The following is a 27558-nucleotide window of genomic DNA, read 5'->3' as shown; positions in this document are numbered from 1 at the left end:
TTTTTTTTTTTTTTTGTAGAGACAAGGTCTCACTATGTTGCTTAGGGTGGTCTTGAACTCCCGGGCTCAAGCAATCTTCTTGCCTCAGTCTCCCTAAGTGTTGGGAATACAGGTGTGAGCCACTGCTAATATAATCATGTGTATGGTTTTATTTATGTATTTTTTTTCCTCCATAGGGAAACTTTCCTTCTATGACTCAAGACACACTTCTGGATCAAGCCAACAGGAGAGCCTTCTGCTAAGTATCTACTCACTCTTCAAAATTAAGGATGATAACTTGTTATGGTCATGAGGTATTTTTTCCTTTGTGTTTTCTGAGTTTTTGATAATTTACCTCTCTCTAAGTGGAGACTTCAAAGGAAACTCTTCTTTTCATCTGCTGCTTTCCCTGCCTGGTGTCCCAGTGTCCTCGGACCCTGGACGAGGCTGTGGATGAGCATGGAGAGCATCCGCTGCCAGCTGGCCCACTACCTGGAAGATCTGGAGGATGTGGACTTTAAGAAGTTCAAGATGTATCTGGAAGACTATCCTCCCCAGAAGGGCTGCATCCCGCTCCCCCGGGGCCAAACAGAGAAGGCAGACCACGTGGACCTCGCCACCCTAATGATCGACTTCAATGGGGAGGAGAAGGCGTGGGCCATGGCTGTGGGCATTTTTGCTGCCATCAACAGGAGAGATCTTTATGAGAAAGCCAAGAGAGACACACCCAAGTGGGGTGAGTGCAAAGAAGACTATTTTTTATTTTTATATTTTGAGTCGGGATGTCACTCTGTTGCCAAAGCTGGTCGGCAGTGGGTCGATCACAGCTTACCACAGGCTTGATCTCCTGGGCTCAGGCTATACTCCCACCTCAGTCTCCTGAGTACCTGGGACAACAGCCCATGCCACCATACTGGGATTTTTTTTTTTTGAGACAGGCTAGTCTTGAACTCCTGGGCTCAAGTAGTCTTCCCTCCTTGGCCTCCCAATGTGCTGGGATTGTGGGCGTGAGCTACCATGCCCATCCAGGAAGACTATTTAAAAAAAAACTTTTAATTTTAAAGATGTGCGGTACAATTCAGGGTTAAGTATACAAATGTTCATTGTTCAGGTACCCTTGTTGATGAGGTGTGCCCCCCTGTCTGGCAGAATCCCACTACTGCTAATCCTGCTCCCTACCCCCCAGCAATTTCCCACTACTGACAATCCTTATCTTATAGTATTACGATAATTGTTCAAGGTACACTTATTAGTGAGAACATGTGATACTCAGTTCTTTGTTTCTGTGATGGATCACTCAGTATTATAGACTCAAAAGTCTATCCAAGTTGCTGTGAAGTTCATAATTTTGTCCTTTATGGCTGCATAATATTCCATTGTGTATATGTACCACAATTTTAAAAATCCAGTCCTCTTTAGATGGGCAGCACAGTTGGTTTCATGTTTTTGCTATTGTGAACAATGCTGCAACATTGTTGCATGTGCAACAATGCATGTGCAGGTATCTTCTTCACAGAGTGATTTGTGTTCCTATGGGTATATTCCCAGTTGTGGAATTGCAGGGTCATATGGAAGGTCAATTTTTAGGTCTTTTAGGAATCACCAAACTGTTTTCCACAGAGGTTGTACTAGTTTACACTCCCACCAACAGTGTAGAAGCATTCTCTTCTCACCATATCCTCTCCAGCATCTGTTGTTTTTTTTAATTGATGATGGCCATCCTCAGGAAGACTATTTAAAAAAAAAATTGTAATGAAGTACACATAACATAAAATTTGTCATCTTAATAATTTTTAAGTTGACAGTTCAGTAGTTTTAAGCACATTCACATTGCTGTGTAACCACTCTTTGGAACTTTTTTCATTGTGCAAAACTGAAACTCCTCACTCAGTAAACAATATTTCCTCATTGTCCCATCCTTCCAGCCCCTGGTAACCACCATTCTATCTTCTGTCTCTATGACTTTGATGATTCTGGGTCCTCATGGAAGTGGAATTGCACAGTCTTTGTCTTTTGTGTCTGGCTTATTTCACTTAGCGTAATATCCTCAGGGTTCATGCATGTTGTGGCATGTATCAGAATGTCCTTCCTTTTTAAGACTATTCCATTGTATGTAGGTATCACATTTCATTCATAGATACTTGAGTTGCCTCCATTTTTCATTATTATCACTGCTGTTATGCACACCAGTGTACAATATATCTCTTCAAGACCCTGCTTTGGATTCTTTTGAGTATATTCCCAGAAGTGGAATTTCTAGATCGCATGGTATTTTTGGGGAGGTGTCATATTGCTTTCTATAGTATCTGCACCCATTGTATCTTCCCACCAGTGGCACACAAGGGCCCCTGTTTCTCCATATCCTTATGAATACTTGTCATTTCCCATCTTTCTTTCTTTCTTTTTTTTTTTTTAAGTTGGAGTCTCAGTCACCCAGGCTGGAGTGCAGTGGCATGCTTCAGCCATCGTAGCCTTGATCTGCTGGGCTCAGGTGATCCTTCCACCTCAGCCTTCCAGTAACTGAAACTACAGGCACACCCCACAATGTCCAGCTAATATATATATATATTTATTGTAGAAATGAGATCTCACCAAGTTGCCCAGGCTGGTCTCGAGCCCGTGAGCTCAGGCAATCCTCTCACCTCGGCCTCCCAAAGTGTTGGGATTATAGGCATGAACCACTGTGCCCGGCCCTCACCTTTCCTTTTTTGTAGTAACATTCTAATGAGAGAGAGGTGGTATCTCGTAGTTTTGATTTTTATTCTCCTAATAATTAGTGACGTTGAGTACCATTTTGTGTACTTATTGGCCATTTATATATCTTTTTTTTAAAAAATTTATTTTATTTTACCTAATTTATCAAAAATATTATTTCAAAATATAAGCAACATGACAAGTTTTATTAATGAGATATTTTACATTCTTTTTTCATCTACATCTTTGCAATTTGGTGTACATTTTTCCTTTAATCTCCCCTCAATTAAGACTAACCACATTTCAGGTGGTCAAGAGCCACCTATAGCTAGTGGCTATCGTTTTAATACCTTCTTAATTTTTTTTTAAATTTAGAGTTATGCCAGGTGTGGTGGCTCACATCTGTAATCCCAGCACCTTAGGAGGCAAAAGTGAGAGGATTGCCTGAGTTCAGGGGTTCGAGACCAACCTGGGCAACTTGGCAAGATCTTGTCTTTACAATAAATAAAAAAATTAGCCTACTGTAGTGGTACGTACCTATAGTTCCAGATATTTGGAAAGCTGAGGCAGAAGGATTGCCTTAGACCAGCAGGTCAAGGCTGTGGTGGCCATGAATGTGTCACTGCACTCCATCCTGGGTGACAAAGTGAGACTCCAACTAAAAAAAAATTTTTTTTAGAGTTGTAGAGTACAAGTAGGGATTTACTATATAAGTAGGTTGGTTGCAGGTTAAATTTGGACTTCTAGCTTATATATCTTCTTTGGAGAAAGATCTATTCAAGCTCTTTCCCACTTTTAAGTTAGGTTGTTTGTCATTGATTTGTAGAAGTTCTTTATATAATATATTCTTGATATTAACTCCATATCACGTATATGATTTGCAAATATTTTCTCCCATTTTGTGGGTTGCCTTTTCACCCTGTTGTTTGTGTCCTTTGATTCACAGAAGTTGGTATGATTTTTAAAAAATTGCTTGTATTATCTTGACTTCCTCCTCTGTTTCCCTCTTGAGGTAGTGCAGTTTGCTTTTTCTAACTCCTCTAAAAGCCCAACTTGAATTTTTCCCTACCCCTGGGAGCTCAACTGGATAAGTGCTCCTTTCTCCAAGTCCCTCCAGCACCTGGACCTGCTCCAGGTTTCTATCCAGCTCTTCAGATCACATGCTTTGTCCAGTGTCTGCTTGTGTGATCAACAAGCTTGAGTCTCACTTCCTGTGACTTGGGGCACTCTCTCTTCTGACAGAATTGTGTAATTTGTGGGAAGAAGCCTTTTCTTTGGCCACTACTTGGGGAACTGGAATGTACAAGAAATTGTCTTTTTAAAAAAAAAAAATTTATTTTTTTATTTTTTTGAGTTGGAGAGTCTCACTTTGTCACTCAGGCTGGAGTGCAGTGGCACTCTCATGGCCACCGCACTCAACTTGCTGACCTCAGGTTATCCTTCTACTTTAGCCTTCCAAGTACTTTGAACTGCAGGCATGTGCCACCACTCCCGGCTAATTTTTAAATTTATTGTAGAGATGAGGTCTTGCCAGGTTGCCCGGGCTGGTCTCGAACCTGTGGGCTTAGGCAATCCTCTCACCTTGGCCTCCCAAAGTGCTGGGATTATAGACGTGAGCCACTGCACTTGGCCAAGAAATTCTTTTAATCCCTGTGTACATGATGAGGGCAAGTTTCTTCCTTCTGTCTTGGTGATCTGGACAAAGAAAGAGCACTCTGACAAGGTGAAGAATCACAGTGTGATGATGTTGAGCTGGTGGGGTGGGAGGGGGAATTGAAAGGGATCAGTAGATTGGGGAAAACTTGATGAGGTAGGGTAGTAGAATGGTGTAATGAGAGAGAAAAAAAATACGGGGGAGGGAAGAGGCAGGGTATGGAGCTGTGGTTGTCAGAAACAAATTGTGTTTAGTAACACAAGGATCACTGGGCACAGGCTGTGGAATGTGCCTGTCATCCTAGCTACTCAGGAGGCTGAGGCAGGAGGATTGCATGAAGCTAGGAGTTTGAGACCTTGAGCATACAGGAAGACCGCGTTTCTAAAAAAATTTTAAAAATAGCGCATTTATTATTGTGTCAGCATTTACATATTCATATAACCAAATAAAAGTATAATAATCATAACTATAGAAGTATGAAATTGTATAAAAACTGTTCGTCAAACAGTTTTTATGAATTTTTATACAACCAAGAACCCAGTGAGGTAGTTACTGGTGTCATCCTTGTTTTCAAAGCAATGAAGTGAGCCTGGTAGAGGTTGTAATGGCTCCTTCCTGGTCAGAGCCAGAGCTAGGATAAACCAGGTATGTCTTGGATCAAAGCCCAGCTCTTAACCACTCTGCCACATTGGCTTTCTTATCTAGATTTTGAGGCATAAAAATTATAATTAGGGTTAGAAATTATAACCCCCCCACCCCTGATAGTTAGGCTTTAGGTAAGAATTAGGCTTTGTTTGGCCGTCTACAGTGATTCATGCCTGTAATTCTGACTACTCAGGATGCTGAGGTAGGAGGATCCCTTGAGGCCAGAAGTTTGAGACTAGTCTAGGTAACATAAGAAGACCCCATCTCTACAAATAAATAAATAAATAAATAAAATTACCTGAGTGTGGTGACCTACACCTGTAGTCCCAGCTACTTGAGTGGCTGAGGTGGGAGGATCACCTGAGCCAGGAGGTCAAGGCTGCGGTGAGCTGTGATTGTGCCGCTGCACAGGCTGAGGTGAAAGGATTGCCTAAGCCCAGCAGGTCGAGGTGCGGTGGACATGAGCATGCCACTGCACTCCAGCCTGGGCGACAAGAGTGATACTACAACTCAAAATAAATAAATAAATAAAATAAAAAAAGAGTTAGGTTTTGCATGTGGCTTAAGTTAATGTGTGGATTTTGTTTTGTGACTAGGTTACTGTTGGTGTTTGCTTTCAGAATAAGTTGACAGCTCCCAAGTATCACTTAAGTCACTGTCAGGCTTCTGCCCTACCCACAGGTGTCTCGTGCTCATCCCCTAATGACCAGCTCCTGTTCTACATGCCTACATTTCTTCTAGGAAACACCTCTTGGAATGTGCTAGCTAGTGACTGGATCTGTGATTCCCAGCAGTGGATGCATGCTGGATTCACCACAGTTTTTAATATGTCTTGATACCTGGGCCTCACCTCAGATGAACTGAAAAGGAATCTCTGGGAGTGGAGTCCTGGAGTCAGCATTTTCAAAGCTTCCCAGGAAATCTAATATTAGCCAGGATTCTCAGCCATTAAATTAGATGTGAAACAGACTGGTGATTCTCACTTTTGGAGACCGGAAGTCTAGACTTGAAAGTGCGAGCTGTGGATAGGATGGATTGCAGGCATTTGGTGTCAGGGAAGGAGAATCCTTCTTAGCCCATGGCCATCCAGGGACCTTGGAGGGCTTGGAAGTGCCAAAGACAAATGAAGGTGCAAGAGATATTGCCTGCCTCACGTGTTCGCTGATAGATTTCCTGACCTGGGAAAGATTCTGAGACTGGACACAGTTGTTGTTGTTTTTCAAATCTTCAAAATAGCTTTTATTCTATATTTTTAGTATTAAAAAATCCACACATTATGTGTGCCACAGTGTAGAGAGAGACATACAGTGCTGAACTTCCATAATAATTCATGATATAATCAAATCTCACCTGTACAGAACACACAATTTGGATGAACTGAAGCTGTAAGTTAAAATAGAATAAGATCCGATTTCAGAAAACAGAAATCAAAAAGGATCCCTGAAGTATTCTCGGCCCTAATGAGATTTCACTGGACTCAACATTCTTTTGTAGTGAGGCATTCACAATATGACCCTATTGACACAGTCTAGGAATTCTTGGGAGCCATGAGTGTCTGCATCAGACACTCTGATTAAAAAACACAGCAAAAAAACAGTAACCAATTTTGGATCTAAAAATTCTCCTTAATTCTTCGCTAAAGACATCAATCAGGCTTTTTGAAATGCATCCTTCTCCTAGCCACTCATATATATACTTTTTGAGTTGGGACCTCACTCTGTTGCTCAGGCTGGAGTGTAGTGGTGCAAACATAGCTCCCTGCAGCTTCAAATTCCTGGGCTGAAGTGATCCCCCAGCCTCAGTCTCTGGAGTAGCTGGGACAACAGGCACACATGACCATACCCAACTAATTTTTAGATTTTTTTGTGGAGATGAGATCTTGCTATGTTGCCCAGGTTGGTCTCGAATTCCTGATTTCAAGCAATCCTTCTACCTCAGCCTCCCAAAGTACAGGAATTACAGGCAGCCTGGGAGCCCCCCTCATATTTTACACAGACATTGTGGGGACACAATACTTGGCAGGTGGATGACCGCCTCTGTTTTGCAATTTGGAGTGCAGAAACACTCCCAACTGGACTTTTGTCTACACACCTTTTGAGACACGTTTTGATATGGGAGATGACTGGGGCATCTTGACCAATAATGCCAAGTATTAGGCTGGATCTCAGTTACATCCTCTGAGTTAGCAGTTCTGGTTTTTGAAACTTTTTTTTTTATGTTCAGGTAATGCGCACGTTTCTAATTCGACTGTGATATGCCAGGAAGAGAGCACTGGAGAGGAGCAGATGGGCTTGCGGGGGTATCTTTCTGGAATCTTCATTTGTAAAAAGAAGAAAGGTAAGCAGTCAGGTGGGGCTCCCAGTTGGGGATCAAATTGTGGGAGGCATGAGAGGCTGAGCACTGGGGGCTTGGTCATCTTGTACACTCCTGCTCCTGTGGACACAGAGGTCTGTCCCAGAGGAAGCTTCCTTTGCTTCCCTGCAGTGCCAGACCAGGGGGTGGGGGTGGGTGACTTGAGTTTTAGAAGGTGTGGACTGCAGGTCACTTAGAGTTGGTGGGACTGAAAAGGATTTTCGGCTCGTTCCGCTCAGCTGTGTGTATAAACAGTTCGACATCAGAGTTTCTGGAACCTTCCAAACCCAAGTGGTGGGTCATGGGCCTATTTATAGCTCATCTCAGTTGGATGTTTGTGGGCTTTTCCTGAAATCTGACCCTTTATTTCTGCCCTAGATTACTGCAAGAAGTACAGAAACTACGTGAAAAGCAGATTCCAGAGTATCAAAGACAGGAACGCCCGCCTGGGAGAGAGCGTGAGCCTCAACAAACGCTACACACGGCTGTGGCTGGTGAAGGAACACCCAAGCCAGCAGGAGAGGGAGCATGAGCTCTTGGCCATCGGCAGGACCAAGACAGGGGACTGGCCCATGAGCCCCATCAAGACGGAGCTGCTTTTTGAGCCGGATGAGGAAAGCAATGAGCCTGTACACACGCTGGTGTTCCAGGGTGCAGCGGGCATCGGGAAGACAATCCTGGCCAGGAAGATCATGCTGGACTGGGCATCGGGGACCCTCTATAAGCACAGGTTCGACTACCTATTCTACATCCATTGTCGCGAGGTGAGTCTTGCCACGCAGAGGAGTCTGGGTGACCTGATTGCCAGTTGCTGTCCCGACCCAAACCCACCCGTGGACAAGATTGTGAGCAACCCCTCCCGGATCCTCTTTCTCATGGATGGCTTTGATGAGCTGCAGGGTGCTTTCGATGAGCACCTTGGGGCGCTGTGCACAGACTGGCGGAAGGCCGAGCGGGGCGATGTGCTCCTCAGCAGCCTCATCAGGAAGAAGCTGCTCCCTGAGGCCTCCCTGCTCATCACCACGAGGCCCGTGGCCCTGGAAAAACTGCAGCACCTGCTGGATCACCCTCGGCACGTGGAGATCCTGGGCTTCTCGGAGGCCAAGAGGAAGGAATACTTCTTCAAGTACTTCTCGAACGAGTCGCAGGCCAGGGATGCCTTCCGGCTGATCCAGGAGAATGAGGTCCTCTTCACCATGTGCTTCATCCCCCTGGTCTGCTGGATTGTGTGCACCGGCCTGAAGCAGCAGATGGAGAGTGGCAAGAGCCTGGCGCAGACCTCCAAGACCACCACAGCCGTGTACACCTTCTTTCTGTCCAGTCTGCTGCAGTCTCGCAGAGGAAACCAGAAACACCACCTTGCAGCCCACCTCCGGGGGCTCTGCTCGCTGGCCGCTGACGGCATCTGGAACCAGAAGATCCTCTTCGAGGAGGCGGACCTCAGGCGCCATGGGCTGCGGAAGGAGGACGTGTCTGCCTTCCTGAGGATGAACCTGTTCCAGAAGGAAGTGGACTGTGAGAAGTTGTACAGCTTCATCCACATGACCTTCCAGGAGTTCTTTGCCGCCATGTACTACCTGCTGGAGGAGGAGGAGGACGAGGCAGGGAGGAGGCCCACACTGGGGAGGTGTTTGGAGCTTTCCAACAGGGATGTGACGGTCCTTCTTGAAAACTATGGCAAATTCGAGAAGGGCTATCTGATTTTTGTCGTCCGCTTCCTCTTTGGCCTCGTCAACCAGGAAAGGACCTCCTACCTGGAGAAGAAACTGAGTTGCAAGATCTCTCAACAAGTCAGGCTGGAGCTGCTGAAATGGATCGAAGCCAAGGCCAAGGCCAAGAAGCTGCAGATCCAGCCCAGCCAGCTGGAACTGTTCTACTGCCTGTATGAGATGCAGGAGGAGGACTTTGTGCGGAGGGCCATGGACCACTTCCCCAAGATAGAGGTCAACCTCTCTACCAGGATGGACCACGTGGTGTCTTCTTTTTGCATTAAGAACTGCCATTGTGTGGAGTCACTCTCCCTGGGGCTTCTCCATAACACGCCCAAGGAGGAGGAGGAAGAAGAGGAGGAAGACCAACACCTCAACTCTGTCCAGTGTGTCCTCCTGGGTCCCCACGCTTCCTGTTCTAACCAGTAAGGAAATTTGGCTTCCGGCAGGTGGTGGAACATGCCCTCTGTTTTTGGGAAACCTTTTTCTTGACACTCACTTCCTTGCCTTTATTTTATATTTTATTATTTCATTTCATTATTTTATCATTTTATTTGAATCAGAGTCTCACCCTTTTCCAGGTTGGAGTGCAGTGGCACAAATCATGGCTTACTGTAGACTTGACCTTCTGGGCTCAGGTGATCATCTCGCCTCAGCCTCCCTAGTTGGAAATACAGGTTTGTGCCACCACACCTGGCTAATTTAAAAATTTTTTTTAGAGTTGAGGTCTAGCTATGTTGCTCAGGCTGGTCTCAAACTCTTGGACTTAAGCAATCCTCCTGCCTTGGTCTCCCAAAGTGCTGGGATTATAGGTTTGTCTCACTGCGTCTGGTTGCACTCCTCTCCTTTCAACTGCCTTCAAAATACAACAGTCACAGCTAAGTTGCCCTGCCACCACTCCCTGCTCTTGCTCGGCACCTTTACTGGCAGAGCTGGACTGGTGGTAGGTGGATAAATGGGACAAGATAGTATGACAATAAACAGATATTTGGAGAATGCAAGCTCAGAACAAGGGGTTCGGTGGAGCATAGGACTGTGAATTTAATTTCCTCAAAATCTACACTCGGAGTACAGTGCATAAGTCAGGTGATGCCTAAGGGGCAGATCAACCCCAGAGACTTTGTGTCTTGACACAGAGAATAGAGGGCTCTTGAACTGTGGGAAGGTGTGGGGGTGGGGAAAGGAGATTTCTCAGAAAAGTGAAGTTGGAGCCTGCTGGGAAGGAATGGCAAGACCTGATGCATAGAGAAGGGGAAGGGAACAGTATTCTGGCATGGAGAGCTGATGGGAACAGGTGTGTGTGGTGACAGCGCACTGAGGGATGCAGCATCCTCAGAACAAGCAGAAGGGTAAACCGAGGGAAACAGGACTGTTTTGCACCAGGCTGTCACCAAGAACAGCGCCTTCAGGGTCTGTTCACTGACTCGCTGTGGGTCGGAAGCCAGTTGTGGGGTGTGTATTGGGAGTGGCCGGTGGTCAGAAGTTGGTTGCAGAGTCCTTAGATGGGGAGTGGTTGGTGGTCTGGAGACCACTGATCACTTGGGGGCTGGAAGCCGGCTGCCAAGTCTGCATAGAGGAGTGGTCGGGGGTCAGAATCTGATTGCCAGGTTTGTACAGGAGCATAGTAGAATCACCTGATTTCTGTGGTCCCTCCTGCATTCACTGTTAAGTGACCTACCCAGTAGCTGCAGGAGGGTACCACTCTGTGAATGTGTGGATTTAACCTCTGCAGGAGACACTTCACTCAGCGCGACCTTAGGAGAGCAGGATGTGGGGCCGTTCTGGCTTAGTGGGTATCAGCTCTCTGTGTCCTGATGGAATCACCAGGGCGATCTTCCAGGTCATCACTTGGCCAGGGAGGGCTGACCACCTACTGGGACAGCAGGGGTGGCCCTGGTGATGCTTACAGGGACTGGAGATCTGTTGTGGGGATGGTCAGGAAACACTTGCAGATGGAGGGTCATGCGCTAGGACTAGGAACTGGCAGAGTACCCAAAGGTGTGTGTGTGTGGGGCTTGGCTCTGGACGATGGAGTGGGAGAGTGAGAGGACTGGGTAGCCCAGGTGGACAGTGGGCTCCGAGGGCAGGTGTGGGGAAGCAGGGTATACTTGGGCAATGGCAAGTAGCTTGGAATGGCTAGAAAGAAGGCCGGTGTCGATCCATGAGGCTACTTTAGCAAATGTAGACCGGGTGGCTCATAAAGAACAGATGTTGATTTCTGACAGCTGTGGGGCTAAAAGTCCATGATCAAGGTGCTAGAAGATTTTCACAAGGTGGAAGGGGCAAGGCAGCTCTCTGGAGTTTTAGTAAGGTCAGTTTTCCATGCATGAGGATTCCATCCCTATAATCAAATCATGTCCCAGAACTCCCACCTGCAAATACCATCAGGATTCAATATATATGTATTTGAGGGAGACACAAACATTCAAGCCACAGCAGGGGGAGGGAGAGAGAGGAAGAAAGAGGGAGGGATGGAGGAAGGGAGAGAGGGAGGGACAGAGAGAGGGAGAGGGAGAGAGGAGAGAGGGAGAGAGGGAGAGGAGAGGGTAGAAAACAAGAGAGAAAAAGGTGAGAGAAAGGGAGAAAGAGAGAGAGAGAGAGAGAGAGAGAAGAGAGAAAGGGAGAAAGAGAGAGGAAGAAAGAGAGGATGAGAAGGCAAGAGAAATAAAAAGAGGAGAGAGAGAGAAACTGAGGGGGATAGAGAGAGAGGAGAGAGACAAGAGTTAAAGTAATAGAGAAGAGAGAGAGAGAGAGAGAGAGAACTAAAGCAAGGGGAAGAGAGAAAGAGAGGAGAGAAGGAGAGAAGAAAGAGAGAGGAGATATAAATGGGGGGGAGAGAAAGAGAGGGAGAGAAGAGAGAGAGGAGAGATAGAGAGGAGAAGAAAGAAAGAGGAGAGGGAGAGATGGGGGAAGAAAGAAACAAAGAGAGGAGAAAGAGAGGGGAGAAAGAGGAGAGAGAGAAATAGGAGAAGAAAGAAAGAGCAAGGAGAGAGAGAGAGTGAAGAAAGAGAGAGAAAGGGAAAGAGAGAAGGGGTGGGGGAGAAAAGAGAAAGGGAGAGAGAGGGAGAGAGAGGGAGACAAGGAGACAGACCTGCCATTAGGGCCCCAAGCACAAGGTACAGGGGACAGGACAGGAGACCTGACCAAGGTCACACAGCTGTGAGGAAGGCTTGTGGAAATTCTGTCTCAAGCTCCAGATGAGAAGCATGACTTCTGTCTCTCTTGATGACAGCCATCTTCCTCAGACTGCTGGAGCGGGCTTTGTATTTTCCAGAATCTTTTGAGAACATCAGGGGTGTCTGCAGGCTCCTGAAAGAAGTGCAGACCTAGCCCCGGACCCAGGGAATCAGATTCTGCATCTGAGCAAGAGCCACAGGTGATTCAAATGTGACTGTACGTCAGAGTCACCTGGAAGTTTTAAAAGTAATCACATAATCAGGCACTCTAGCGCATGCCTGTAGTCCTAGCTACTCATGAGGTTGAGGTGGGAGGATCACCTGAGCCCAGGAGTTCAAGACCAGTCTTGGCAACAAAGCAAGACCCTTCTTCTAAAAACATTTAAAAAAATTTCGCCAGATGTGGTGGCACACACTTGTCATCCTAGCTACTCAGGAGGCTGAGGTGGGAGGATTGCTTTAATCCAGGAGTCTGAGGCTGAGCTCCAGTGAGTTATGATCACACCACTGCACTTTCTCCACAAATGTGGCCTGGCCTTGGGATTTTGGGGATCACCCCTGAGGTTGCTGGGCAGCCAGGTGAGGATTACTCTCTGGAAGGTCCAGGGCCGAGGGCAGGACAGGGGTCATGAGGGAGGGCAGAGAAGGACACTGGGAGTAGGAGATGGACTTACTTTTTCTGTTGTGAAGTACATGGGGCCACCCAGACCCATGCTCACCTGGCCCCTGTGCTCCTCCAGGAATGAGTTTTGTGACCCAATTCCTATCCCTGGGAGGCCTTTCTCTGACCTGGGCCCTGAGCTTCATCTTGTTACGTTGATGTCCTTTTCTCTCCACCCAATTTCCAGGCTGGCGAACCACTATCTCACTTCCAGCTTTTGCCGAGGTCTCTTCTCCGTTCTGAGCACCAACCAGAGCCTGACGGAACTCGACCTCAGTGACAACACCCTAGGGGACCCTGGGATGAGGGTATTGTGTGAAACGCTCCAGCATCCGGACTGCAATATTCAGAGACTGTGGTGAGGGCCTGCGTGTGTGCACCCAGTGTGTGTGCATGTGCGTACACATGTGGGTGCATCAGCGTGTGTATATGTGTGCATGTTTTGTTCATGCATGTGCATGTATGTGTGCATGTATGCATGTGCAGGTGTGCTTGTATATCAGTGTGTGCCTGTGTTACATTTGTGTTGTGTTTCAGTGTATGTACGTGTATACATCAGTGCATGTGCACCTGTGTGTGCATGTGTGCATCATGTATGTGTCCATGTGCATCTGTGTGTGTGCATACACACTTGTGTACATGTATGTAAGAGGGAGGAAGACAGAGACAGACACTGGAGAAATATATATTTTTTTAAAGGTAAACTTTATTTTTTATTTTATTTTATTTTTTTTGAGTTGGAGTCTCACTCTGTCACCCAGACGAGTGCACTGGCTGCTCCCGGCCACCGCAGCCTCGACCTGCTGGGCTCCGGTGATCCTTCTACCTCAGCCTTCCAAGTAGCTGGAACTACAGGTGCGCGCTACCACACCCAGCTAATTTTTTGATTTTATTGTAGGGATGAGATCTCGCCAAATTGTTCAGGCGGGTCTCGAACTCATGGGCTCAGGCAATCCACTCACCTCAGCCTCCCAAAGCGTGGGATTACAGGCTGAGCCACCAAGCACGGCCTGGAGAAAGATCTTAAGGGCAGTCGGTGGTGCATTGGTTTCCCAGGGCTGCTGTGACAAAGCACTACAGACTGAGTGACTTAAGCAACAGAATTTTATTTCTCAGTTCTGAGATGTCAGCAAGACTGATTTCTTCTGTGGCCTCCCCTGGCTCATTGGGGTCACCTTCACGTGGTCTTCTCCCTGAGTGTATCTGTGTCCTCATCTCTTCCTGTGAGAACACCAACTGCAATGGAGTAGGGCCCACATTAATAACCTGTTTTACCTTAATTACCGCCTTAAAGGTCCCATTTCCAAGAACAGTTGCTTTAGGAGGTCCTGGAGTTAGGGTTTCCACATATAAATTTTGAGGGGGCACAATTCAGTCTAGAACAAATGAGGGAAGCAGGATGGGCTAGAGGCCAGTTGTTTGGGAAGTTTTTGATGGAGAAGGGTGAAGGGAAGACTGAAAAGGAAGTCAACAGACAGCCTTCGGTGTCTTCCATTTCCTCTTGGGTCATGCTTGCAGATGAGGGCGGAAGACTTCGACACTAGAACCTAAAACACTTGGTACTGGTTGCAGTGTCACAGAGACTGTCCTATAGTGTCATTAATAACGTACCTGCTCTCAGTTGTACTTGAATCAGCTCCCACATCCCATGTTGGGCACACAGGTGTGGGTCCTCCCCAGCTCTTGCTTGAGGATGTGTGTGGGCATCTGGGATTCTGAGGAACCACCCAGCTAATGTTAAAGCCCCACCCTAGGACATTCTCATTCCTCCTTCTCTTGCTTGTTATGTCCGCCTGTCCCTGAGCTTGTCCATTCTGCCCACAGCACCAGTCATTGTCCACATCCTCACCCTACCAGCCCTGGCCCAGTCACCACCACCACTTGCCTGGACTCTTTGATGACCTCCTGGACCATCTGAGTCATGAGGATAGGTTCCTATGTGCTTGCCTTGCCATCATCTTTGCAACATATGGGCAGACACATTGGTACACATTAGTGCTCAGACATACGTACTGAATGATGTTGGCTGGTTGATCTCCCTGCATCTGCTTTTGCCTCTACCAAGCCATTCTCCACATAAAAGTCAGAGGATCATTTAGAAAATACTAATTTTATTGTGCCATCCCCTTGCCTAAATGCCTTCTCTTTGTATTTTCTTTTCTTTTCCTTTTTTGAGTTGGAGTCTCACTCTGTTGCCCAGGCTGGAGTGCAGCGGCATGCTCACAGCTACCGCAGCCTCAACCTGCTGGGTTCAGGCGATCCTTCCACTTCAGCCTTCCATGAAGCTGGAACTACAGATGCACACCACGATGCCCAGCTAGTTTTTGTGATTTATTGTAGAGATGAGGTCTCATCAAGTTGCCCAGGCTGGTCTCGAACCCCTGAGCTTAGGCAATATCTTGCCTTGGCCTCCCAAAGTGCTGGGATTACAGGCTTGAACCATCGCACCCAACCTTCTCTTTGCACTTTATATAAAAAAATTTTATTTAAAAGGATGGCATCTCACTATGTCATCCAGGCTGGAGTGTAGTGGCAAGATTGTGGCTCCCTGCAGCCTCGAAATCCTGGGCTCAAGGGATCCCCCTGAGTCACTAGGACTACAGGCGTGTGCTAATACAAGGAATTTTCTAACAAATATTTTTGTAGAGACAAGATCTTCCTATGTTGTCCAGGCTGGTCTCAAGCTCCTGGCTTCAAGTGATCCTCCTGCCTCAGCCTCCCAAAGCGCCGGGATTATAGGCATGGGCCACTGCACCTGGCCTCTCTTTGCTCTTTTGCTGAATTACAAATCCTCCTCTTGCCATCAAGGCCCTGGCTGTCTGTGGGCACTTCACCTTGCTTCTCCTGCTACATCCCACCATGCCCTTCCCATTGCCCCCTGCGGGATCCCCTTTGTTATTCCAGAAAGTGAAATATAAGTGGGAAGCATGATGATAAGGAGGTATTTGCAGAAAAGTAGAGAACTTGCTGTCCATTTGTCTGTAGTTGGTATGAAGATGGGAAGAAAGGAAGATGGTCCAGTCGGCTTTAGGACCCATGAATTGGGAAGGAGCTGGAATGTTGCTCTTGCCCCATGACAGGGACACATTGTTTTTGCTGGTTGCGGTGGTGATGGTGATGGTGGTAGTGATGTGTATGTATGTATGTGCATGTGCAATTGTAAAACAATCCGGGAGTCAGAGTTGCTTGCTCCTCAGTGTGGATGGAGGGCTAGGATTCCATCTTCAAATAGGAAGTAGGTAAAGTTGGCAAAGACAAGAGGTGGGTGAGTGCAATCCTAGCACTGGTGGTACCCATGTGAGGGGCACCAGCTTGGGGACACATGGTGTAGAAGGGGAACCACAAGCTCAACACCTTTCCACTTGCAAGACAGGCTCACAATTCATGCATTTGAGGGTGGTCACAATGTCATGGCACTATTTTAAAAAATATTTTGAGTCAGTGTCTCACTCTGTCACCTAGGCTGGAGTACAGTGGCATGATCTGGCTCATCACAGCTTCAATTTCCTGGGCTTGAGTAAGCCTCCCACCTCAGCTTCCTGAGTAGCTCGGACTAGAGGTGCATGCCACAATGCTCGACTCATTGAAAAAAAAAACATATATATATATATTTTTAGAGACAAGGTCATGCTATGTTGCCTAGACTGGTCTCGAACTCCCAGGCTCAAGCAATCCTCCTGCCTCAACCTCCCAAATTGCTGGAATTACAGATGTGAGCCACCACACCCAGCAACCTGGCACTATTTACAGAAACAGGAAGTCAAATACAGCGTGTTCTCACTTTTGGAGAAAGCTAAATAACGGTACACATGGACAAAGGGTATGGAGTAACAGGCACGGGAGATGCAGAAGGATGGAAAGGTGGGAGGGATGAGGGATGAGAGGTGACCTACTGGGTAAGATGTGACCATTCAGGAGTTCATTGACTGTACTTTGTGCTGCTGTGGGGCCTGGGAGCCACTCCCCAGTGGGTCCTGGGTTGTCTTCGGGAGCTCTCTGATTGGATGATACGTCCATGAAACCTTGTTGACATTTTCCCTTTGCAACACAAGAGCACACGTGCCTGTCCCTGGCACAGAAACCCCACATGGGTCAAGAGGCAACGGTGGAGAGGCAGGCTGTGTTCTGACATTGACTCTATCCTTTGCACTTGTGCCAAGGCTGGGCCGCTGTGGCCTTTCCCATCAGTGCTGCTTCGACATCTCCCTGGTCCTGAGCAACAACCAGAAGCTGGTGGAATTGGACCTGAGTGACAACGCCCTGGGGGACTTTGGGATCCGGCTCCTGTCTGTGGGGCTGAAGCATCTCTTCTGCAACCTGAAAAAGCTCTGGTGAGTCCAATGTGCTTCCTGTGAGGATCTGCTCATGGGCATGCATAGGAGCTCTGGCTCCAAGGAGGCACCAGGGGTTGGGGTTTTCGTGTGAAGACAGAAAACTTTCTGGGCTTATGTCTGGGTGTCTGTTGGTAATTCCTTCAGTTTGCTATGGGGGAAAGCCATACTAAGTCCTGACAAGGAGCATAGATAATAAAAAAAAAAAAGGGACATCCACCTTTAAGGCACTTTAGCCTGACTGAGGGAAAAATAAACCTGGTGTAATGCACTGCTTTAGAAGAGCTTGGAACTTCCTGACCAGCCCTCACTGAATAGGAAACATAGTACTAAAACAGTGCAGACACTTGGTGTGCACAGCCTCCACAGAAGACTTCTCGGAGATGTGAGTTTTGAAGAACAGAGGAAAGTGCTTAAAAATGATAGGGAGTCACCAGGTGTGGTAGCTCACACCTATAATCCCAACACTTTGGGAGGCCTAGGTGCGAGGGGAGAGGATTGTTTGAGCCCAGGAATTCAAGACCAGCTTGGGTAACAGTGAGACCTAGTCTCTCCAAAAATAAAAAAAAATTACCCAGATGTGGTGGTGTATGCCTGTAGTCCTAGATACTCAAGTCAAGGTGGAAGGATTACCTGAGCCCAGCAGGTTGGGGCTGCAGTGAGCTCTTGTGCCACTGCACTCTAGCCTGGGTGACAGAGTGAGACCTCGACTTAAAAAAAAAATGGTAGGGTGAATTCACATTCGTTAGGATGGTTATTATAAAACAAAAACAAATAAATAAGAAAACTAGAAAACAACAAGTGTTGACAAGGATGTGGAGAAATTGAAACCCTGGTGCGTTGTTTGTGGGAATGTAAAATGGTATAGCCACTATAGGAAACAGTATGGTGATTCCTCAGAAGATTAAACATAGAATTACTGTTGGAGCTAGCCATTCCACTTCTGGGTATATTTGCAAGAGAATCAAACACGTATTATTATACCAACGTCCATAGCAGCATTATTAACAATAGCTAAACAGTAGATGTAACCCAAATATCCACTGATGGAAGAATGGATTAAAAAGTGCTGTTACATACATACATCTTTTTTTTTTTTTTGATTGGGAGTCTCACTCTGTCGTTCAGACTGGAGTACAGTGGCATGCTTCTGACCACCACAACCTTGGCCTGCTGGGCTCCGGCGATCCTTCTGCCTCAGCCTTCCAAGTAGCCGGAACTACAGGTGCACGCTACAATGCCAGGCTAATTTTTGATTTAATGTAGAGACAAGGTCTCACCAAGTTGCCCAGGTGGGTCTCAAACCTGCAAGCTCAGGCATTCCACTCGCCTCAGCCTCCCAAAGTGCTGGAATTACAGTCTGAGCCACTGAGCCTCACCACATACATGTATCTTTAAAAGGAATACATGCTACAATATGGATGAACCTTGAGCACATTATCCTGAGTGAGATAAGCGAGACACTAAAGGGCAGACCCTGTATGATCTCACTTACATAAGGCACATAGGATAGTCAGATTCATACAGACAGAAAGTAGAGTGGTGGTTGCCCAGGCTGGAGGAGGGGAAATGGGAGTTGTTTAATAGATACAGAGTTTGTTTTGCAAGATGGAAAGATTTCTGGAGATGGAAGGTAGCATCGGTTGTATAACAATGTCAATACACTTAAGGCTGTTGAGTTTTTCACTTAAAGATGGTTAAACTGATAAACTTTATCTTACACATATTTTTACCACAATACAAATAAATACAGGGAGCTGGGAAGACGTCTTGCTGGGATGAGCATGGGAGGTGGTTACTTGTCATTCTATCAAATAGAAAAGGAAATCTAAAATTGACATAAGCCAGATGTAGTGGCTCACACCTATAATCCCAGCATGTTGGGAGGCTGAGATGAGAGGATTGCCTGAGCCTACGGGTTCAAGGTCAGCCTGGACAACTTGGCAAGACCTCATCTCTAATAAGTAAAAAAATAAAATAAAAATTAGCTGGGCGTGTTGGCGTGTGCCTGCAGTTCCAGGTACTTGCGAGGCTGTGGTGGAAGGATTGCCTGAGCCCAGCAGGTTGAGGCTGCGGTGGTCTTGAGCGTGCTATTGCACTCCAGCCTGGGCGACAGTGAGACTCTGACTCAAAAATTAAATAAATAAATAAAATCGACATAGTGCTTGGATCCACACCCTTCCCATGTGTAGACTGGAACAGAGGCAGTGGCAGGTACAGGTGCCCCCCCCCCAGTTCACAGAGCATGGTGAGAGACATGACTGTGATGTTCTGCCCTCTCTACGGAAGGTTGGTCAGCTGCTGTCTCACATCCGCGTGTTGTAAGGATCTTGCGTCGGTCCTGATCACCAACCAATCCCTGACCAGACTCTATGTGGGGGAAAACACCTTGGGAGATGCTGGAGTTGGAATCTTATGTGAAGAAGCCAAGAATCCACAGTGTAACCTGCAGAAGTTGGGGTGAGTCTTGGTGGGTGTCTCCACGGAAAAACAGCTTCTCTTCAGAGTTGAATAATTTGGAAAACATGGATGGGGGTTATTCTGAAAAAGTCTAATCAGATGGTGTTGAAGGTGGAGAATGGAGCTAACAATATCAGAAGTGGTTTGAAGCACTGGCTACCTGTCATATATGCTACTGCTGATAAGGTAATTTATACTAATTTATGATTATAGAATTGGGGTTTCTTAGAGTTGGGAGAAAGCTTAGAGACTGTGCAACCCAATTCCCTACTGATTGAAAAACTTGTTTCTAGGACACTTGCATGGATGATCACCTGTTTTGTGTGTGAACACTTCCAAACACACACGTTATTGCACACACAGTGTGGCATCTTCACTAGGGGAGAACTCTTGTACTGCTACAGTTCCTTCTCTGATTTCTGTGCATTAGTCCTTGTCCTGGGAGTTGTTTATTTAATTTTTTACCTGATTCATAATTTTTATTCAAATTTCACAAATTGTTCCAATAATATCCTAATAGCTTTCTTTTGGTATACATGTAGAGGGCACATGTGCGGTTTTGTTGCATGGATGTCTTGCCTACTGGTGAAATCCGGGCTTTTAGTGTAACTATCACCTGAACAGTGTAGATTGTATCCAGTGAGTAATTTCTCATCCCTCACTCCCCTGCCCCACCTCGCCCCATCCTTCTGGGTCTCCAGAGTTTATTATTCCACTATGTTCATGTATACATTATTTAGCTCCCACTTATGAGTGAGACTTTCTGTTTCAGAGCTGTTTCACTTGAGTTAATGGGGTTTTGAGAAGATAATGGGGCTTTGAGGAGCCACTCTAATTCCATCCTCAAAATACCCCTCATACCCTAGGTCTTTTTGTCTTATGTAGTGCTTCTAAATCCTCAGTTATGACAACGTTCCCACCCTCAACCACTCAGACATGCTCTGCCAGGGAAGGGAGGGAGTTTGTTGGTGTTTTCTTTGAAATGCAATGTCCTCACAAGAAGGGACATAGTGGAACACTGCCTCTGTGGGAAGATACTATGCCTCACTTGAAGGCACATGGCAGAACCCTTCCTCCTATGGCAGGGTGCTATACCTGTCCTGAAGGCCTATGGTGGAGTATTCCTCCTGTAGAAGGGCGCTATGCCTCACTTGAGGGCATGTGATAGGGCCCCTCCTCTTGTGGCAGGGGCTGCGCCTCACCTGAAGATGCATTTTGGGGCCCTTCCTGTTGCAGCAGGGTGCTATGTCTGACCTGAAGGCACATGGTGGAGCCCTTCCTTCTGTGGCAGGGCACTATGTGTTCACTGGGGGAGCCTGTGGTTTCCTTATGCTTTTGACAGTCACATACGATTTTTGGTTCATGTTGGAATTGTGCAGGAAATAATGATATGGAATACCTACTAATGACAATGCGTTTACCCTGTCTCATGCTCTTCCCTGTTATTTACATGGGTATCTCTGTTGGCCTCATAAAGACAATCCAAACTATGCATCCATGTCTCCAATTTAAAGAGGAAAGAATAAGGTTCAGTGCACCTCATACCTTTGCTCCAGTATGCTGAGATAGAAGATGGTGAAACCCGGGCAATCCTCTTTCAGGTTCTCTCCCACTTGGGAGCTTTTCTTTCTTCTTAATAAACTTCTACTTTCTCACCCAAGAAAAAAAAAAGAAGATGGTGAAACTCCATGCAGACATGCCTGTGGGCCCCACCTGTGGCTGCCTGGAATGCCCAATGCACTGCCTTAGGATGTGTGGCTAGTGTCCCTGCAGGACTTCTCCTTCTGACTCTCAACCTACACACAGGGTCTCGCATTTAGTGCTGCCAGACTGTAGCTTACATTTCTTTTGACCCATTGTCTAGGCATTTAAAAAAAAAATATTTTTTAAGTTTATGTCTTGCTCTGTTGCCCAGGCTAGAGTGCAGTGGCACGATCATGGCTCACCACTGCATGAACCTCCTAGGCTCAGATGATCCTCCCGCCTCAACCTCCCGAGTAGCTGGGATTACAGGTGCTCACCACCATGCCAGGCTAATTTTTTGAATTTTTCGTAAAGACGGTTTCTCACTATGTTGCCCAGGCTGGTCTTGAAATCCTGCGCTCAAGCAATTCTCCTACCTCAGCCTCCCAAAGTGCCAGGATTACAAGTGTGAGCTGCACCTGGCCCTGTCTAGGCATTTTTGAACCTTGGTTCTGCCAATATTATCTACACATCCAACAAGCAAACTAAATGCCTCCATTCACATTACTGATAGAGATACCGGCCAGATGAGCACTAAAGACAAAATACAGCAGGAAGGGTCTTTTCTGAGGAGTAACACATTGGTCCATAACTAATAACCAGGATATGTTCACAGAGCTCTGGTCCTTCCTTGGACTTGCTCATCAGCCTGTCCTTAGCTCTCACCATGGCTCCCTCTGAGAGTTATGTCTGCATGTGATATCTGTGCTTCCTCCCCTGGGTTATTCCTCTTCCACAGCAGTTTGTTCAACAGATGTGACTTGGCCTCTTTATTTTCCAGGCACTCTGGGGGATCTTTTGGGTGCTGATGGCAGCAGCAAGTAAAACAGACCAAGACCCTATTTTTGTTACCAGGAGGAGGAGTGCTCCTGCTGGCATGAGATGGTCGATGACAGGTTCTTGTGCTCACATTTGGAATGAACTTGCAAATGGACACGCAGAGGAGTGGGATAGACAAGTAGCTTTATTAAACAGAGAAGAGTGCATGCCCAAGAAAGGGGAGTGGGCAGAAGCAGCCTACAGAAAACTGCTGCTTCTGCCCCAACTATTGTTGAGCTATTACTTTTATTCTTTTTTGAGTTAGAGTCTCTGTTGCCCAGGCTGGAGTGCAGTGGCACACTCCTGGCCCCCACAGCCTTGACCTACTGGGTTCAGGTGATCCTTCCACCTCCAGCCTTCCAAGTAGCTGGAACTACAGGTGTGCGCTACATGCCCAGCTAGTTTTTCTGATTTATTGTAGAGATGAGGGTTCACCAAGTTGCCCAGGCTGATCTCGAACCCCTGGACTCAGGCAATCCTCTTACTTTGGCCCACCAAAGTGCTGGGATTATAGGCATAAGCCGCCACGCCCAGACTACTTTTATTCTTATGTGTGCTGAGGAGTAGGTTTAGGGTGGGCTTTTCCTAGAAATGAGTGGTCTTAGGGCTGTGTTTCTGTTACTTCTCCCTCTTATTGGGGGGAGGAGTTTTAGGCATTATGGGGTCACATCAGGACTGTGATAGTACCCTGATAAGTGGAGATTTTTGTAAAACCACAATGCAAATGATATTATAGTGAATGTATAGTGAGTGTATAATGGGTGAAAGTAGGTCATGGTTATCTTCGGTCAACCTTGGCTGTTGATGTGCAGCCTAGGGTTCTCTAGGCTGGTTCCTGCCTTGGTGGTTGGCTCTTGACTGCAAACATCCTGGATAGATGGACTACAGTGTTGCAGGTGTATCTGATAAGTCTAATGGTTAGGCAGTTGTGATGCTTTCTATAGCTAAGGCCCTTGCTTGTATGTGTGGTTTTGCAACACTGTTGCAGGCTTCAGTGATCTTGGAACTTTCCTATAGCCCTGTAGTTTTCCTAGCCTAACCTGCCTACTCTATCATTTCCACAAACTTTCTTAAAGGGAGAGAGTGAGAGGCAATAGACAAACAAAACAATGTGCACTATATGTATGATGTTAACTTAAAAACGTCAACGATTTATACTTTTAAAAAAGGAGATGAGACTTTATTTCTTGTAAGGGGTTGCAACCTGCAACGTGGTCATCCCGCGGGCTGGAAATCACAGCCTCCAGCAGAGACTAGAGACAGACAATTCGAAGAAGGAGGGTTGAGGTGGAAGTTTTATGCTGACCAGGTTGGTTAAACATGAATATTCAGCAGGTTATGGGAGGGGCTATGAATATTCATGAAGGAGGTCTTGACACATATGTATTGAACAAACGCTGCATGTTACATATGGCCTATTTACTTTGAGGTGGAGACTTAACATGTAAATGTATTACATTTAGACCTTAGATGGCAGAAACTCTCTTCAGGATGTGAAGGCACTCAGGTGTATAGCCTCTGTAAATTGGCCAGAACCAGTCCATGGTCAATAGTCTCTTATCAGGAAAAAGTCACTGAAATCAGTCTCTTTTCCAGTGAAAGCTGTAGTTATGGCTGGTGTAGCAGGGGGTCAGTTAGTAAGGTTTGGTGGAGCTGCAAATTGTTTCAATATTGCTTATCTCAAGGCCAGTGTTTGTTTAGTTGCTAGAGAAAAATAAACACCATGGCAGCTGGAACATAGTTTATTTCTCAAGTGTAGGGTGTGACTTAACCCTTGTCTGGCATGGCCTTCGGTTTATAATTTGGTATCTTATTGCCACAGAGTCTGTCCTGTCAGTCTTACGATCTGTCCTGTCAGTCTTACGATCTCTATTTTAGCATGAATATTGGTCAGTTGTTGTGTCTAAACCACAAAAGAGAGGGGGTTGATGAGGTCTGCCTGACTTCTCATCCCATCATGTCTGAGAACTCATTTTTTAAAGGTTTTTCTGTGTCCCCTGGGCCAAGAGAGGGTCTGTTCAATCAATAGGGGAGATTAGATTTTGTTTTTTAGTATAGTTGTAGCAAGAGAAACTGGAATGACAGAGACGGCCTGTCTGTCAAGTGGGTGACATTGGAGTGCGTCCTAAATGAATTGTGGGCATGGGTGTGAAGGAGCTGGGAGAGAGCTCAAGGATAAGCACATGAAGCCACGTAGGCCCGGGGTACAGGCACCCACTGACTCCCAGTGATTCTGATTCCAACTCTTCTAGATCCTTCCCAGTCCTTATCTTAGCTGATATCTGCTGCCTTTAATTCATTTCTCACTTCTTCTTTGAAAGTCGTCTTCTCTCTTGTTCCCAGGTCACTGCTCAGTCTTTCCTGCTAATGTTCTAGCTTCCTCTTCCCTGGATCCCGTATTGGTGTCTCTTTTTGTGGTTTGGGGATTTCACCACTGGCTTCCTTTTTTATACTAAATGTTTCTATACTCCCTGGGATCTCTTGTATATCTTCAGTTCAACCTATAGACAGATGCCTTTCTAAACAGGTCTCACACTCAGATGTTGCTCATGAACTTGTAAAAAAATTTATTTAGAGATGGGGTCTTGCTATGTGTTGCCCAGGCAGGTCTTGAACTCCTGGCCTCAAACAACTTTCCCATCTTGGCCTCCCAAAGTCCTGGGATTATAGGTGTGAGCCACTGTGTCTAGCTCCATGAACTTTTTATTAAAAAAGTAACACCTTGGTGAGACCTCATCTCTACAATAAAATCAAAAATTAGCTGGGCATGGTAGTGCGTGCCTGTAGTTCCAGCTACTTGGAAGGCTGAGGCGGAAGGATCGCTGGAGCCCAGCAGGTCGAAGCTGCAGTGACCAGGAGCGGCCACTGCACTCCAGTCTGGGTGACAGAGTGAGACTCCAACTCAAAAAAAAAAAAAAAAAGTAACACATACTTAGTGTAGGTGTGTTATAATACAGACAGAGTAAAAATAGAAAGCTTCTTTGCAGCCCATTTCTGAGAGGGCCATTTACAAGAGTCTGATGAGCAACCACCCAGACATTTTGTTATAACAATAGATTGTCATATAGTCTGTCCATTCACCTATCTGGCCATTAATCTATCCACCTATATGTCCATCCATCCATCTGTCTGTGCATTCATCCATCCATTCATTGGTCCATCCATCCGTTTTTCCATCCATCCATCAATCATTCGTCTATCTGTCCATCCATTCAACCATCCTTCCATCCATCCATCCATCCATCCATCCATCCATCCATCCATCCATCCATCCATCCAATCATCCGTCTGTCCACTCACCCATCTAAGAAAGTATCAGAACGTTGTGAATATATATTGGTTGTTCATCATAGACTAGTGGATTACTCTCTTTCTGTTATATTTTGTCTTGAATGCTTATCTAGTTGGTGTTTATATCGGTTATGTGAATGGAGACACATACATTTTGCCTATTGTATATGTACTACACTCTATTTAATATTTTAAACTACTTAATTTGCTGATATATATATAGATCTATAGACTGAGGCATAATATTCCATAGTATGCATTACCATAGTTTACTTAGCCACTCATCACATAATGAATTTTGGGGTAAGTTTCTACTTTTTCAGTATTACAGACAACTCTACAAAAAGTGCAACTGTATATAAAATTTTATGACTGTATGTTTCCTTTGAGATGGATATCTATAAGAGGAATTAATGAGTCAAAACTTTTAGGCATTTTATGTTTTGTTAGGTATAGACACTTTTCTCTTCACGAACTTTAGATTTCTTTCTCCGGCTGCATATTGTGCCCCCCCAACCCCAGTGTCATGCAGGCGTCACAAGTGGACATTTGCAAAATTTGTTAATCATGACCTGCCCCCACCCACGTCCCTTGACCTGCTCCTGCCCTCATTCTCCTGCCTGTTGAATGGTGGGACTTTCCAGGAGCTGCTCAGCTGGGCAGTCCTAAGTTCTTACTTCCAGTTCCCTCTACTTCTCATTTTTTAAAGAAATGTAGCATCAGAAGGAACTTTGTAACATGCGTATTTGAAAATATTAAGCCTTTGTTCAAAAACCTTCAAAAGTTTTTCTCTGAAGTCAGAGTGAAGCCAGCACGTCTTAGCTTGGCACACAAGGCTGTCCCCGATGCTGGCCTCTTTCCTACCATACCTTCTACTCCATTTTTATTGTTTTGAGTCAGGGTCTTGCTCTATCACTCAGGCTGGAGTGTAGTGGCACAATCACAGCTCACCATAGCCTTGGCTTCCTGGGCTCAAGTGATCCTCCCTCCTCAGCCTCCCAAGTAGCTGGGACTACAGGTGCCACCATGCCTGGCTGATTTTTTTGATTTAGGACCTCTCTCTCCCTGCTCCTCCTACAGGTTGGTGAACTCTGGCCTCACATCGGTGGGCTGTGTGGCACTGTCCTCGGTGCTCAGCGCTAACCAGAACCTCACACACCTCTACCTGCGGGACAATGCACTTGGGGACCTGGGCATCAAGCAGCTCTGTGAGGGCCTCCTGCACCCTACCTGCAAGCTACAGGTGTTGGAGTAAGTCCTTGGCTTACTAGGGTGATGGGAAGACAAGGTGGCCCAGGGTGGAGAGAGCTCAGGGCGATGACTATGAGACAACCTGCAGCTGACAAGTGGGTTGTCTTCCTGGGGTGTGGCTCCTACAGGGCTGTGGGTCTGGGAGGAGTTCTTCTAGATGATGTACAGGTAGATACCTTGCATCCCTTTTGCCCACAAGAGAGTGGGGCAGTATGGCCCTTGCCCTTTATGGAAACATAGAGGAAGGTACAGAATGTGGGAAAAATCAGTTCTCAAATTGCTGTTGCTAATTTGATTGGCACAACCCAATAGAGTTGCAAAAGACACTCCCGCCTAAAAAGGAGGGAAGGTGCCAGGTAAGGTGGCTCATGCCTGTGATCACAGCCCTTTAGGAGGCTGAGGTCGGAGGATCACTTGAGCCAAGAGTTTGAGACCAGCTTAAGTGACATAGTGAGACTGCAAGGCTGCTTTAAGCTAGTTAATCCTGTGTGGTTTTTTCCCCCCCGTTGGAAACAATATAGACTAAGATCTAGAGGAACTGGGGATGGTTACAGGGACATTTTCCTCAAATGCCCCCTTCTTGCAGATTGGACACCTGCAGCCTCACCTCACACTGCTGCTGGGATCTCTCCACGCTTCTGACCTCCAACCGGAGCCTGCGGAAACTAAGCCTGGGCAATAACGACCTGGGCGACCTGGGGGTCATGATGCTCTGCGAGGTCCTGAAGCAGCAGGGCTGCCTCCTGCAGAGCCTGCAGTGAGTGGCTCTGGGGGACATGGGGAGTGGGGAGGA

At 46.4% G+C, this 27558-nt stretch overlaps 1 protein-coding gene across 4 annotated transcripts in view; it reads left to right on the top strand.

Moving 5' to 3' along the window:
- Positions 1-432: 432 nt before the first annotated feature.
- The window catches only part of NLRP3 (NLR family pyrin domain containing 3), a 31375-nt gene continuing 4249 nt past the window's right edge, over positions 433-27558 (top strand). Inside the window, exons 1-8 of one of the 4 annotated variants that reach the window (XM_008061242.1) lie at positions 433-721; positions 7196-7309; positions 7703-9458; positions 13058-13228; positions 17031-17201; positions 19491-19661; positions 26595-26765; positions 27352-27522. In XM_008061242.1, the coding sequence (XP_008059433.1) occupies positions 433-721; positions 7196-7309; positions 7703-9458; positions 13058-13228; positions 17031-17201; positions 19491-19661; positions 26595-26765; positions 27352-27522 (3014 nt within the window). The remainder of the gene's footprint in view (positions 722-7195; positions 7310-7702; positions 9459-13057; positions 13229-17030; positions 17202-19490; positions 19662-26594; positions 26766-27351; positions 27523-27558) is intronic. The other 3 variants (XM_008061243.1, XM_008061245.2, XM_008061244.1) reach the window with 3 other exon arrangements.

This window comes from Carlito syrichta, unplaced genomic scaffold (genome assembly GCF_000164805.1).
Source record: "Carlito syrichta isolate Samal-C Ts95f unplaced genomic scaffold, Tarsius_syrichta-2.0.1 Scaffold305164, whole genome shotgun sequence".
Lineage (NCBI taxonomy): Eukaryota > Metazoa > Chordata > Mammalia > Primates > Tarsiidae > Carlito > Carlito syrichta.
Note: the sequence above shows the minus strand (reverse complement) of the source record. Positions and strands in the feature narration are given on the sequence as shown.